This window comes from Aspergillus saccharolyticus (genome assembly GCF_003184585.1).
Source record: "Aspergillus saccharolyticus JOP 1030-1 unplaced genomic scaffold BP01scaffold_13, whole genome shotgun sequence".
Classification (NCBI taxonomy): Eukaryota; Fungi; Ascomycota; class Eurotiomycetes; order Eurotiales; family Aspergillaceae; genus Aspergillus; species Aspergillus saccharolyticus.
Window position 1 is genome coordinate 614,648 of NW_020290623.1, and position 12,904 is coordinate 627,551.

The 12,904-nt window shown below is 53.0% G+C and overlaps 4 protein-coding genes across 4 annotated transcripts; 3 read left to right on the forward strand and 1 right to left on the reverse strand.

Annotated features, from left to right (window-relative positions):
* The first annotated feature begins 99 nt into the window (after window positions 1-99).
* On the forward strand, window positions 100-1,257 carry BP01DRAFT_356439 (40S ribosomal protein uS7). Its single transcript, XM_025574954.1, has 2 exons — window positions 100-718; window positions 817-1,257. The coding sequence occupies exons 1-2, from the start codon at window positions 506-508 to the stop codon at window positions 1,132-1,134; spliced, it is 531 nt and encodes a 176-aa protein (XP_025431785.1). The 5' UTR covers window positions 100-505; the 3' UTR covers window positions 1,135-1,257.
* A 286-nt stretch (window positions 1,258-1,543) lies between these two features.
* On the forward strand, window positions 1,544-4,415 carry BP01DRAFT_318486 (SDA1 family protein). The gene is made up of 4 exons (XM_025572639.1): window positions 1,544-1,794; window positions 1,896-1,931; window positions 2,007-2,294; window positions 2,358-4,415. Exons 1-4 carry the CDS (start codon window positions 1,748-1,750, stop codon window positions 4,252-4,254), a joined length of 2,268 nt encoding a protein of 755 aa, XP_025431786.1. The 5' UTR covers window positions 1,544-1,747; the 3' UTR covers window positions 4,255-4,415.
* Window positions 4,416-7,455: 3,040 nt separating this feature from the next.
* Window positions 7,456-8,972, forward strand: BP01DRAFT_356442 (uncharacterized protein). The gene has a single exon (XM_025574955.1). The coding sequence runs from the start codon at window positions 7,695-7,697 to the stop codon at window positions 8,550-8,552; it is 858 nt and encodes a 285-aa protein (XP_025431787.1). The 5' UTR covers window positions 7,456-7,694; the 3' UTR covers window positions 8,553-8,972.
* A 247-nt stretch (window positions 8,973-9,219) lies between these two features.
* Window positions 9,220-12,875, reverse strand: BP01DRAFT_318491 (Hsp70 family protein). Its single transcript, XM_025572640.1, has 3 exons — window positions 12,763-12,875; window positions 12,545-12,690; window positions 9,220-12,471 (listed from the first exon to the last, which is right to left on the reverse strand). Exon 3 carries the CDS (start codon window positions 12,454-12,456, stop codon window positions 9,457-9,459), a length of 3,000 nt encoding a protein of 999 aa, XP_025431788.1. The 5' UTR covers window positions 12,457-12,471; window positions 12,545-12,690; window positions 12,763-12,875; the 3' UTR covers window positions 9,220-9,456.
* Window positions 12,876-12,904: the final 29 nt, after the last annotated feature.

The following is a 12,904-nucleotide window of genomic DNA, read 5'->3' on the forward strand; positions in this document are numbered from 1 at the left end:
GCAGGATCACCCAACGACACCGTCCGCCACCCCTTCACGTATCCCTCCCTCGACAACAGGTGCATACGTCGTCCAACATGTCTGAACACGGCGAAGTCGAGGTCGAAAACCCTGCTGCGGCCTTCCAGGTCCTGCCCAAGGATGCTCTCGCCGAGCAGGGCAGCGTGAAGCTGTTCAACAAGTGGAGCTACGAGGATGTTGAGATCCGGGACATCTCCTTGACGTAGGTGCCTCCCAAAATCCTTCGCGATTGTTATCATGCCACGGAAAGAAGGAAAAGGGATTTGAAATGCATGGAATTCGATGGGAATACAAGGGGAAGAAAATCTTGAGACACCATCCTATTTTTGTGCCCGGATGGGAGGAACGCTCGATTCGAATCAAGGGCCAACACGACGTGGAAAGATTAGCGCCAGAAAAAAAAAAAGAAAAGCACACGAGTCTTGTTGTCTAGGATGGGAAATGGCAGCAAGAGAAATGCAGCGCAAACTCACAGAAATGAGACATGCTGACTTTCGAATTTCACGCAACTAGCGACTACATCCAGATCCGCTCCCCTGTCTACCTTCCTCACTCCGCTGGTCGCTATGCCGCCAAGCGTTTCCGCAAGGCTCAGTGCCCCATCATCGAGCGCCTGACCAACTCCCTCATGATGAACGGCCGCAACAACGGAAAGAAGCTCATGGCTGTCCGCATCGTTGCTCACGCTTTCGAGATCGTATGTCACCACACCCTGATCATGCCCTGACAGGAAACAATCAACCACCCAACAATGGAACTTTTTCCCCTCCCCCAGCGCTAACAGCCCGCGAACAGATCCACATCATGACCGACCAGAACCCTCTCCAGGTTGCCGTTGATGCCATCGTCAACTGCGGTCCCCGCGAAGACAGCACCCGTATCGGTTCCGCCGGTACCGTCCGTCGCCAGGCCGTCGATGTCTCTCCCCTCCGCCGTGTCAACCAGTCCATCGCTCTCCTGACCATCGGTGCTCGTGAGGCCTCCTTCCGCAACATCAAGAGCATTGCCGAGTGCTTGGCTGAGGAGCTCATCAACGCCGCCAAGGGCAGCTCCAACTCCTACGCCATCAAGAAGAAGGACGAGCTCGAGCGTGTTGCCAAGAGCAACCGGTAAAGTGGGAAGTTTGGGCGTATTCTCCGTTTGGTTCTGGTTATGCGTGTACTGGAGTGGACGGGGGGTTTATTAGGATTCAGTCGATTTGCATGCATCTGCGCGACTGTACATACCTGAAGACAGTCACGGGAGGGAGCGAGATCCTCAGCAAAAAATGAGAGAATTGGACGGCTTTCCTTCCACAGTAGTTGAGATGCGATCATGAAGACCTCTTCTCTGGCTTTGTGCAAGTCAGAACCTTACCATTTTTTTTTACTCTAAACGAAAAGATTTCTTTTACCTGTTTTCACACTGCACTTTTCCCATCTGGAGTAGCTTGATAACTTAATGAACTATTCTACTTTATGATATCTTGCATGTTGTAAACGTCCAACACACCACCTGATAGACAAAATATTTGAGCGCTCGCCGCCTTTGGCTGATCGCTTATCGATAGGCCGGCCCCGTATTTTCCAGCAGGAGGAGAAAAAAAAAAATGTTCTGGGACGGTCTGTTATCATCAGCCCAGAGCCAACCACCTGCCATCTTCCTCTTTTCCTCCCCTCCCCCCCCTCCCCCATCTCCGTAAACCCATATCCCACACCTTTCCTTCTCACCACAGTCAGTCGCAAACATGGTGAAGAGGAAGTTGGGAGCCTTGGAAAAGGTTGAGGCAGACTTGTGAGTTATTCTTAATCCTGGAAAGAGAAAACTTCTACCCGCCAATGTCGGAAAAGGATTTCACCCCCAATCGCTAACACTTTCGAATCTCTCTTTTCTAGGCCCAATCTTCAACACAAGATCAGAAGGGATCCCAAGTAAGTGGTATTTTCTAACTGCGACTTTGGTGCCATCTATCTTGGGAACGTGGCTAATCAGCGTGCTTTCGCCAGGTCTTACATTGAGGATTTCCGCGCTCAGCACTACCAGTATGAGAGTCACCGCGAAATCTTCATGGCAGCGCCGTCGTCGGCCACCGATACAGGTATCATTTCGCTGCGGGAATTGATCGATTTCATCGCTCACGTGGCCGACTGCTACCCTGAGATCACAAAGGACTTCCCCCAGCAGCTCATGGATATCCTGACGCAGCATCACTTGATCTTACAGTCGGAGTTGCGGGAGAAGATCGTTGGAAGTTTGGTACTTCTGAGAAAGAAGGAACTTCTGGATTCCGCGACGTAAGTTTCATGTGACTTGCGTGCCACAGTCAAGCGCTGTCGCTAACGAAGATGAACCTGCAGACTCCTCCAGACGCTGTTCCCTATTCTCATCTCCACGCCTAGCAAGACGCTGCGCGCATTGCTCTTCCAGAAGATCCTAATGGACCTGCGATCCTCCAACGCAAAGGCCACGAATCATAAACTCAACCGCACCATGCAGACCGTCCTCTACAACCTGGTCACTTCCGACCGCACCTCGTCCAAGGGCCTGTGGGCTATCAAACTTACGCGCGAACTGTGGAAGCGCCAGATCTGGACTGACGCCAAGGCCGTTGAGGTCATGAAGGAGGCCAGTCTTGCCACCAACGAGAAGGTCATTGTCGGCGGCGTGCGGTTCTTCCTCGGGGGAGATAAAGAGCGTGAGGAAATGGAGGACGAGAGCAGCGACGAAGAGGCCATCGATATGGGCCGAGTCAAGCATATCGTCGGCATCAACAAGAAGACCAAGAAGAAGGCTCGTGCAGTCGAGAAGGCCAAGGCCACAGTCAAGCGACGTGAGCGCAAAAAGAACGCACCCCACCCGCTGAACTTCTCGGCGCTCCACCTCTTGCACGACCCTCAGGGATACGCAGAGAGCCTGTTCTCCAGGCACCTACAGAGCACCAAGTCGAAGTTGAATCTGGACCAGAAGCTGATGGTGCTCCAGCTTGTGACTCGCCTCGTCGGTCTCCACAAGCTTCACATCATGCACCTGTACTCCTACTTCCAGAAATACCTTACGCCCCGCCAGCCCTCTGTCACTTCCTTCTTGGCTTCCCTTGCACAGGCCTCCCACGACCTGGTGCCTCCTGATGACCTCGAGCCCCTGGTCCAGAAGATCGCCAATGAGTTCGTCTCCGAGGCCTCGGCCGCCGAAGTCGCATCAGCAGGTCTCAATGCGATCAGAGAAATCTGCGCGCGGCAGCCTCTCGCGATGAACGAGACCCTTCTGCAGGATCTCGTTATGTACAGGAAGAGTAAGGACAAGGGTGTGGTGATGGCCGCGCGTGGTCTGCTCAGTCTGTTCCGCGAGCTCAACCCCGAATGGCTCAAGAGACGCGACCGTGGCAAGGAAGCCTCCATGGGTCTGCGGTCCGGAGAAAAGAAGGAGAAGCGCTTCGCAGAGCAAGCGGCTGGCGGTATCGAGGGTATTGAGCTGCTTGAGCAATGGAAGGAAGAGGAGCGTCGCAAGAAGCGGGCCGAGAAGGGGCTGCCCTCGGATGCGGAGGACGATGAAGAGGATGAGGAAGACAACTGGGACGCCTGGAACGTCGAGTCAGACGAAGACAGCGATGACTCGGATGGCTGGATCCAGGTGCAGAGCGATGCTGAGATCGAACTGAGCGATTCAGATGACGACGACGAAGACTCCAAACGTCCGAAGAAGAAGGCCAAGTCGGACGACGAGACCGGCGCCGAGGCAGCCGCCGCCGCCGCCGCCGCCGAGGAGCCCAAGAAAGAGGAAAGCGAGCTAGACAAAAAGCTGAGTCTGGCCGCGACCCGCATCCTCACGCCCGCCGATCTGGCCAAGCTGCAGGAGCTGCGCACCGAGGCGGCCGTCAACGCGCTGGCCGGTGTCAAGGGCCGCCAGTCTGCCGGCAACCGCCACCACGACGACCCCCTCACGGCGGAGGAGATCGAGGGTCTGGCGGCGCTGTCGGCCGGCAAGGCCACGCGCGAGGAACGTATCGCGCACGCCAAGGAGGGCAAGCTCGACCGCTCCGAGCACAAGAGTGTCACCGCCAAGCGCAAGGAGAAGAAGGAGTCCCAGGGCAAGAGTACCACCAACAAGGAGAAGGCCCGCAAGAAGAACTTCCTGATGACCCTGGGCAAGGCCAAGAGCAAGAACAAGCGCAGTCTGGTGCAGACCCGCGCCGTGCTCAAGGCCCACCAGGAGCGCGCCAAGCGTGGTGGCCGTCGGGGAAACACTGGGTCTTGATGTATCTCACGATGATACCCTTGTTTTTATTCGTGATGCTTTGGAATCTACATACAATCTCTTTCTCTTTGGTCATGAGGCGTTTAGTCCGAGTTCTCCGTATATTTGGATCGTCAGTAAGCTATAGATACTAGTACGCATGACTCTGAAGTCAAGAAAAGCATATCATTCAACCTACCAGTAATAGCAGGGCATAGAACTGTCTCTACGCTGTTCACAAGTAGTAGCCTCGGCCAACATCGGTCCTACTAGTTTCCCGAATTATATGTAGTTTGAGGAGTGTGAATGGCAGGTTCATAGACGGCTGCGTACAATGGGCAAGAAAAATCCATCAAGAAACACAATACCTAGTACTACTATTATAAGAACAATAGCTCGGATGGTACTACCTAGTATGTATGTACTCCCAGTTGACGCAATCTACCCGCTGTCCTCCTTTCATAGGTATCTGTGGGTAGCATACTATGGAAAGGAGTGACCCAAGTCCGACCAACTGGTGAATTATATATCGACAAAAAAGGAGCAACAACCCCACACCCATCGAGCAGTACCCCTCCAAGTCGGGAGATTGACACCATAGAACAGACCCGATTGTCGAATATGGTCAGAACTCGAAAGCAAGAAGAAGTCTCGGATGGCCTTTCTCCGCGTAAAGGGAACCAACCGACAGATCAGGTGCAGACATTCAAGCGAAACTTGAGAAGATGCAGGAAACACCCAAGCGAGCAGGGAAGGATGTGGGAAGGTTCGGGGGGACTTGCCTGACTAGTTGCGAGGGAAACAGGGGAAACAGGATCTCTATGAGATGTATCTGCACAAACCCAGGACGGTAGGAAGGGAAAGATGACATCGAAGCGATACTTAAGGTGTACTTGTTGGTGATGCCCTAAAAACTAGAGCCGATGCCAGCCATCGGACTTTCTGTCTCGGGTCTCGAGTCGGTAGTAGCATTAACTGGAGAATGAATTGGTAAGGTAGTTGTATCATGTTCTACTTCTCACAGGTCCATTGTCTTGATTCGGGTGTTCGGAATGTGTATTCTACCTACCTAGCAACTAATGTCATAGGGCTTTGGACTCTTCTGGCTGCCAGCCATAGCTCTTTCACGGAATACCTGTCTAAGAATCAGCACCGCGTCAGAAGCATCTGGAGGTTAAGGTCTAGATTCAGTGATGAACACGTTGAGGCTTTCCTTCCAGTTTGAAGCCCGGTTTGTAGCGTAATGTAGTAGTCGAGCAAGAGCAACTGAAGTCGGCGTCGATGCCTTACCTATCTCATCGTTAGTAACTTCCTCACTTATCACGTATCCGACAATGTCCGCTGCTGCTTCGGTTGACTTGTCTCGAGAGTGACTTCCTTCTCTTTGCATCGGGTTTTATATCCTGGCTTCTGTCTTCATCTCGGTGGATCGAAACGTTCTCTTGCACTCTCCGCTTCGCTCGATCAACTTGTTTTTCCTGTTCGCATTTCTCACTCAGCCAAGAGAGGAAGAGCGCGGCTCAGGGACACTCGACTTGTTTTGCTTGAAGATTAGAGTTAGTCCACAGGTTGAAGCAGCTGGTGTGAGTCGTAGCGGACTGTCTCCAGTCGTGCTCTGGGGAAAGATCACTGCTTCTCAGGCTGTTATATACAGCTTTCATCATTGAGGCAAGTGATCTCCTTGTTACGACTTCCTGAGGCCCCGGCCAATGATGAAAACACTCTCTTGAATGATGCTCAGCTTCGGCTAACTTCTTGCTTGCTATGATTTGAATAGGATCACTGCTTCTCAGGCTGTTGCATACAGCTTTGCTTTTGAGGCCGTTGTATACAGCCTTCATCATCGAGGCAAGTGATTTCACTCGTACTTGTTACGACTTCCTGAGGCTCCGGCCAATGATGAAAACAGTCTCTTGAATGATGCTCAGCTTCGGCTGACTTCTTGCTTGCCATGATTTGAATAGGATCACTGCTTCTCAGGCTGTTGTATACAGCTTTCATCATTGAGGCAAGTGATTTCACTCGTCTTTGTTACGACTTTCTGAGGCCCCGGCCAATGATGAAAACACTCTCTTAAATGATGCTCAGCTTCGGCTGACTTCTTGCTTGCCATGATTTGAATAGGATCACTGCTTCTCAAGCTGTTGCATACAGCTTTCATCATCGAGGCAAGTGACTCAGTCTGCCTCTTGTAAGGGTGAGCTCAAGGATAAGCTCACAAGGCTTGTTGATTCAAGCCTTCGCTGGCTTTCTGCTGTTGACGGAGATTTGTACGTGGAACTGCATATTCTTGTAGTGCGGGGAGAGGCTTCCATGTATGACACCTAGATGCGAGATTAGAAATGTTCCCGTTGGGTTTCGCAGAGAGAATAGCGAGTCAAGGGCGCTGGGATGGTATCACTTGCTGTAGAGCAGGTTCATGAATCCATTTCCTGCAGCACTTCACTTGATCAAGTATGTTCCGCGTACTGTGCATGTTGGATGGTTTCAAGTCGAGACGGTGGAGAGGAAAGAAGTTTGACAAGGCTTGGGGGGAGGAGATGAGACTGTGGGTTAAGCGAACAGCCAGCGTAAGTTCCTTTCACTCCGCGGATCGCGAGTCCGAGAACCTTTCGTGATAATGATGACATCAAGGCAAGTCATAATCGATCATGTGTCTCCCCTTGACCGCACTATATGTAGTTCAATTCATCATCAGGGGAATTTCTTGTTACGACTTTTGAGACTCGAGTTCTTTTTCGGTTTCTGCAATTCACACAAGTCAAGATGCTTCGCAGCCTGCATTAGATGCAGCTGAAGTCTTCATCGAAGCACCCTTTTTTTCCTCTGCAGTCTTGGTAGACAAGCTGACAAGGGGAAGAGGGAAGAGAGAAGCTGGAAGGCTGCGCGGGAGTGTGGATTTGTTATATGGTGGTTGACCCGGCTGAGAATTCCGCGGGTTTAGACTCCGGAGGGCATTTCATGGGATATTATGACATCGAGGGCGTAGAGTTTCTCTTGTGTCTCTGAGGATCCATGTTTTAGAAGCTGCAGTCAACCGTGAATCTGTGTGTACTTTGAGAGGTAACTATGGAATAACTAGTTGGGGAAAGTAGTATACAACCCAGACTAGTCCCAAAGAGGGTAAATGGACTGGGCGCGTCGGGAAGCGCGTCGCGGGATGCGACCCAGAAATTGGGGAAGCCCAGCCTCCCTTCAATCAACTTCTGCACCTCCTGCCCCTGCAGCTTCTTCTCCATCACAACTCACTTCTTACATTCTTTGCACCTTTTGGCAGTTCAGCACAACCTATTCTTCACCATCTAATCAATCAATCAACCAATCAATCAATCATCACTGCAGCAGTGCTACCCACCCCCGCAATCCACCACAACCCCTCCAAACCGACTCCCTTGTCAACCAATTTCAACCTCAACATCACATCTTCTGAAGAACCAACCACCACAAACATCCCAACCAAAATGCCCTCCTCAATCCAGGCGACCACAAAACCACTCGACACCTCCAAACGCCGCCGCTTCCAACCTCCAATCACCAACTACTTCACCTCCTCCCCTTCCTCCTTCTCCTCCTTTTCGTCCCACAACAACAACGACGACCACCCCCACAACCAAACCCCACACCAGACCTACAACCACTACTCCACCTCCACCTCCTCCCCGACACCCACCCTCGCTCCCAAATACCAATCCTCGTTACTATCCGTCGGCATGCGCATCCGCAAAGCCATCGCCGAGGGCTACAAAACCCACGCTACCTCATTGCCCTCACTGGAGAAACCTGGGGTGTATCGACCATCCCCTACGAGAGACATCACAAATGATGAGGGCGACGCTTTCTCGTTGCCTGCCAGTTCGCAGGATTCTAGTACCTCGAGTGATTCGGCTATGGATGTGAATGTGCATATGTGGTCGGGGAAGAAGCGCGGGTTCGCGGACGTCGAGGTTGATGTCGAGCTTGGTTGCGGGGAGACGGGATATTATGCACACCACTCCGGCACCACCCCCTCCTCCGACAGTGAGATGGAGGATCTTATCCCGTCTTCCGGCCACATGCTGGCTACGACGACCACCCTAGCAGGGAGGACGATCCTCGCACCCCGGGCCAGGAATCTAGCCGGCAGCAGCACAAACATCCGACGGAGGTTCGGGCGTGGTACTGTTCCTTCACCTCCTCTTCCTCCTCCTCATTCTACTTCTTCCCTTGCTTCAGCAGCGGGCTTCGATGTCGATTTCGAGGAGCCGGCGTTTCTGAGGAGTCGAGAGGAGGCTGAAGGGGAGGGGTGGTTTTATGGTCGGGAGGTGGAGATGGGTATGTGATTGAGTTAGCTGGGTGGGAACGACAAGTAGCAGCAGCCACACTGAGGAGGATGATTGGTCATGGGTTATGGTATGGTGTTTCTTTATCTGTGAGGGGTTGTGTTTTTGCATGGGTTATTTTGTAAGTCGTTGGTTTAGCGAGCGGGTTTTGATTGGGTTTTCGTTACTGGGGTTGGGGTTTGTGTTGGGCTGTACTGTACTGTATGCAACACGCCGGATTGCACGGTTTGCACTGGCTGGTTCTGGTGGTTTTTCCTGTTATCAGATGTCTGGTGGTTTGCTGGACAGGCAGGCTGGTTTAGCATGGGTTTTTTTGTACGGTTGGATTATGGCTTATGTTTGGGATGGGCTGTACATAAAATTATCTTTACTGTTTCTCCGACAGGTTATCGACATAACTCAAGGAGATCAAAATTCTCACCCCAAATCACGGATTCAGTGAACTTTTGGATAAAACGATGGCCGGTAGCTGACTATAACGACCTTCCCTACCACACCCAATCCACCCCCGCTGAACCGATATCCTCTCTATATAACAGTCCATATAGCCGTGCGGGAATCAATCGTTATATCCAGGGTTCACTGTATACTACTACCCTTTTTCCTCTTAAGAGAAGATTAGGACCGAATCCCACCGAAAATAACCGGGAAGGCACTCGCTAAAGCTGCCAACTTGAGAGATGAGTCATATAGGAGTCTCTGCCTGTCCTACTAAGTACAATACATGGTCCGAACATGCAATAGTCCAGCAGAGCATGACGCAAGGAGGACTCAAATCTGGAATTTGTACTCCAAAAGCAAAATTTTAAAAACAATATCTATCACATAAAGTCAACGCTCAAGCCGAAAACTCCCACTGCGCACCCCCCCTTTTTCTCCGCACCTACCACTGCACCCAAACAAGCTACAGCTCGTCCTTGACGTTGCTCTTCTTGGCCTCAGCCGAAGTAGCAGTCGTCGTTGACGACGACGACGACGTGGTCGACTCCTGCTCCTCTTTCTTGGCGCTGCTCTTGTCCTTCTTGCCACTGCTTCCCTTCTTGGCCTGCTCGCTCTTGCCGGACTTGGCCGCGGCCGCCCCCATCTTCTCGTAGACGCGGTTCAGGACGCGCTCCAGTTCGCGGAGACGGGTGTCGAGCTCGGCAACGGTGAAGGCCGGGTCGTCGGTGATGGCCAGCTGCTCCTGGATGGTGAGTTGGGTCTCGAACCAGGTGTTGGTCGACTCGTAGATCTTGGTCAGACTGGCCAGATCGTAGGGTTGGAAGATGGAGTACTTCGGTCCACTGGCCTTCGGGGTGGTGGTGGGAGCCGAAGAGGTGGTGCTGCTCGAGGTAGCGTAGGGGTCCTCCTCGAGATCCACAGGCTCGGAGGGAGTTTCGCTGGCTGCGGCTGAAGAGCTAGACGCAGTAGTTTCACTGGCCGCGACGCTGGCAGAGTGGAGCTCCTCATCCTGTTGGATCTGCTTCTCCATAAGCTCCTTCACCGTCTTGGCGTTTTTCAGGACATCCTGGAGGAGCTCGACACGAGCCGGGCGCTCGGCACTCTCCTTCTTGCGCTTGAGCGCAGGGTTGACGATCTCCTTCAAGGACTTGAGACGTGCCTGGAAATCCGAGGTCTTGGCGTTCTCGCCGTCCTCGTACAGCCAGTCGCTGGCAGCTGCGGCCCTCGTTGTCAGGGTGGTCAGCTGCTCCGGGGTCAACATCTTGACAAATTCCTCATCTTCCACGAGATCCCGGCTGCGGTAGATGAACGACTCCAGCTCGTTCAAGGCCTCCTCGCGGAGGAAGCGCTCACGGTCTGAAGCGTCAAACGCGGCCAGACGGCTCTTAATGCGGCCAAGCTCAGATGCAGACGGTGCAGGGAGTCCCAGAGCCGTCGTGGTGAAGCTGACTGGGATAGTCTCAAGCTTGGTTTGAGGCGAGTTCTTCTTGGCGTCTTTGGCAGCTGCGGTCGACGAGGCGGCGTCCGCCGACGAAGTGGTCGAAGCCTGTTCCTCTGGTTCCAGTGTAATGGATTCACTGGCTTCACCTTCTTCGCCAAGAGGAGCCTGTTCATCCTTCTTGCCCAGGCCGAAAAAGCCCTTGACATCTTCGACGACACTTCCCCTCTTGGCGCCCTCCACTTCGCAGCTAACGGAACCACCCACAACTTCGGGAAGTCCATCAATAGGGCTGAGGCGAATGGCAAACTTGGTTGTAATGTTGGCAGCGGAGCAGCCGAACTCATCCTTGAGCTTGGATACAGAAGCAGTGAGGTTCTGCGTCTTGACGCCCAGAACAGGGGTCTCAGCAACGCTGCCGGCGAGGGGAACTTGCTGGTAGAAGCTGAATTCAAAGTCATCCAGGTTCTTCACAGTGACCTGCTTCTCGGGTCCAACCAGGGAAGTGGGAGTGAAGAGCTTCTGCTGCCTCTCCTTGGATTCGGATGCCCACTTCAAGACAACACTGTAAGCGGACGCATCGTTGGCACGGATATCCTTGACACGGAAGCTTGAGCTCAGAGCTGCACCCTTGAAGGCAGCTCCGAACACAGCGGCTTCGTCAGCGTTGACGCTGGTGCGGATCTTGCTCTCTGATCCACAGACGCTCTCGAGTTCCTTCTGCACGAATGGCGTGCGGATTGCACCACCGTGAAGAATAACAGAGTCGATATCGTTCATCTGCAGGCCGGCAAGCTCCAGAGCCTGCTCGAGAGGCTTGCCCACGCGAGCAATGTGCTGCGCGGCAAGCTCCTCAAATTTAGTCCGGGTAAGACGATACTTAAAGTTGATCTCGTCCTCGTACAGGCTCTCGAACGAAGCTCCGGTCTCTGTGTTGGCGCTAAGAACCTGACGGATTTTTTCAGCATCCTTCCAGAGCCTTGCCATGGTCTTGCCGTGTGCCTTGATATCTGCCGCGGTGACGCGACCCTTCAACTTCTTCTCCTCAACCAGGTTGGCGATCATATCCTCAACGATCAAATCGTTCAGAGAGTCACCGCCAAGAGTCTTGTCCCAGCTAGTTCCTAGAACATGGACTTCCTGGACAGTCTTATTGAAGCGACCAATGTCCTTGACCGCACGGCTCTGGAAGCGAACGACGCTGGCCGTGGTGGAGCCAGCACCCATGTCATACACAATGTGATGCTCGGGCTTCTCCCCGTCTGATACGCTAGGGAAAGTACGGCTGGTTGCGTAGTTCAGAGCAACAGCAAGGCCATCACTGATGAAGGCCTCAACATTCAAGCCGGCCAGCTCCGCCGCCAAGCGGAGACTTCTCTTCTCCGCCGCGGTATAAAAGGACGGGTAGGTGATCACTGCATCCTGAATGTTGGAACCCTTTCCAGCCAGCGTATCAGCGTTGGCCTTGATTTGCTTCAACTGCATGGCAAGAATCTCCTCGACGAGGAAAGCGTCCTTCTTCTCAGCCTCGCCAAGTCGGTTGCTCCGCAGTCCAACAGTGTCGCGTTCACCAGGAGCTTTCTCAAGTTGCAGTGCAGGGTACCGGTTGTGATACGTCTTGATCGTTTCGTCGTTAATGTCGAAAGGGAGTCCGAGTAGGGTCTTAAGGTTAGCGTACACATCGTCGGGGTACCGGCCGGCTAGCGCCAGGGCATCGCCGCCGTAGAACCTCTCGGGGAACAGTGCATCGTTCTCACGGGTGGGCTTGAACGCAACGGCAGCCGACTCCTTGCGCTTCGAATCCTTGGTGAGAACAATCTCCAGGGGAATACCCGGCTTGACCAGGGCAGCTTTCAAATATTCTGTGCCGACATCAAGCCCGAGAACTGCGGACCCCGCTGCAGCAGCAGGGGCTGGGAAGCTCAAACAGAGCAGCAGGAAAGGAACAATGAGGAAAGAGAGGACGGGAGAGAGTGTGAGGGACTTCAGGGAGCCATATGTTCGTTGGCGGCTTCTGGAAGCCATGATCTATGTATTTTGCTAAGGAGTAACCAGGTCAGCCTGGACCCCCTCCCCCCGTATTATGAGCAATTCGCGCGTGGGAGAGACATACCTCTGATTTGCGCTTTACAGCACAGCTTAGCATCTATCGGACTCGTCCTCTGTGCGCAGATATAATCTGGTTGATCTGGTCGCAAGCGAGTGACGCTCTAATTAAAAGGGTACAGGGACATGAATTAGCAAGCTAGCGGTCGTGAACTATGACGGCAGATTGAGGTTAGCGAAGGGTCACAGCCACCTGAAAAGGAAGAGGGGGCGGTCCGGAGTTACCAAAGACTTTTTATTTCCGCAGAGCCATCTAGAAGACAACGAAGCTCTAGATTACTGGCCACCTGGCAGTAAGCATACAGTGTGGACAAGGAACAAGAAGAAGTAAAAGAAAGATGCAGGTCGAATGTTCGATGCTTGATTG

Bases quoted from the DNA above. Each gene is read 5' to 3' on its own strand.
- BP01DRAFT_356439 (XM_025574954.1), top strand. From the start codon at position 506: ATGCTGACTTTCGAATTTCACGCAACTAGCGACTACATCCAGATCCGC. The intron at 719-816 runs GTATGTCACCAC...GCCCGCGAACAG, and splicing joins TTGCTCACGCTTTCGAGATC to ATCCACATCATGACCGACCA.
- BP01DRAFT_318486 (XM_025572639.1), top strand. From the start codon at position 1,748: ATGGTGAAGAGGAAGTTGGGAGCCTTGGAAAAGGTTGAGGCAGACTT. The intron at 1,932-2,006 runs GTAAGTGGTATT...TGCTTTCGCCAG, and splicing joins AAGATCAGAAGGGATCCCAA to GTCTTACATTGAGGATTTCC. The intron at 2,295-2,357 runs GTAAGTTTCATG...ATGAACCTGCAG, and splicing joins GAACTTCTGGATTCCGCGAC to ACTCCTCCAGACGCTGTTCC.
- BP01DRAFT_356442 (XM_025574955.1), top strand. From the start codon at position 7,695: ATGCCCTCCTCAATCCAGGCGACCACAAAACCACTCGACACCTCCAAA.
- BP01DRAFT_318491 (XM_025572640.1), bottom strand. From the start codon at position 12,456: ATGGCTTCCAGAAGCCGCCAACGAACATATGGCTCCCTGAAGTCCCTC.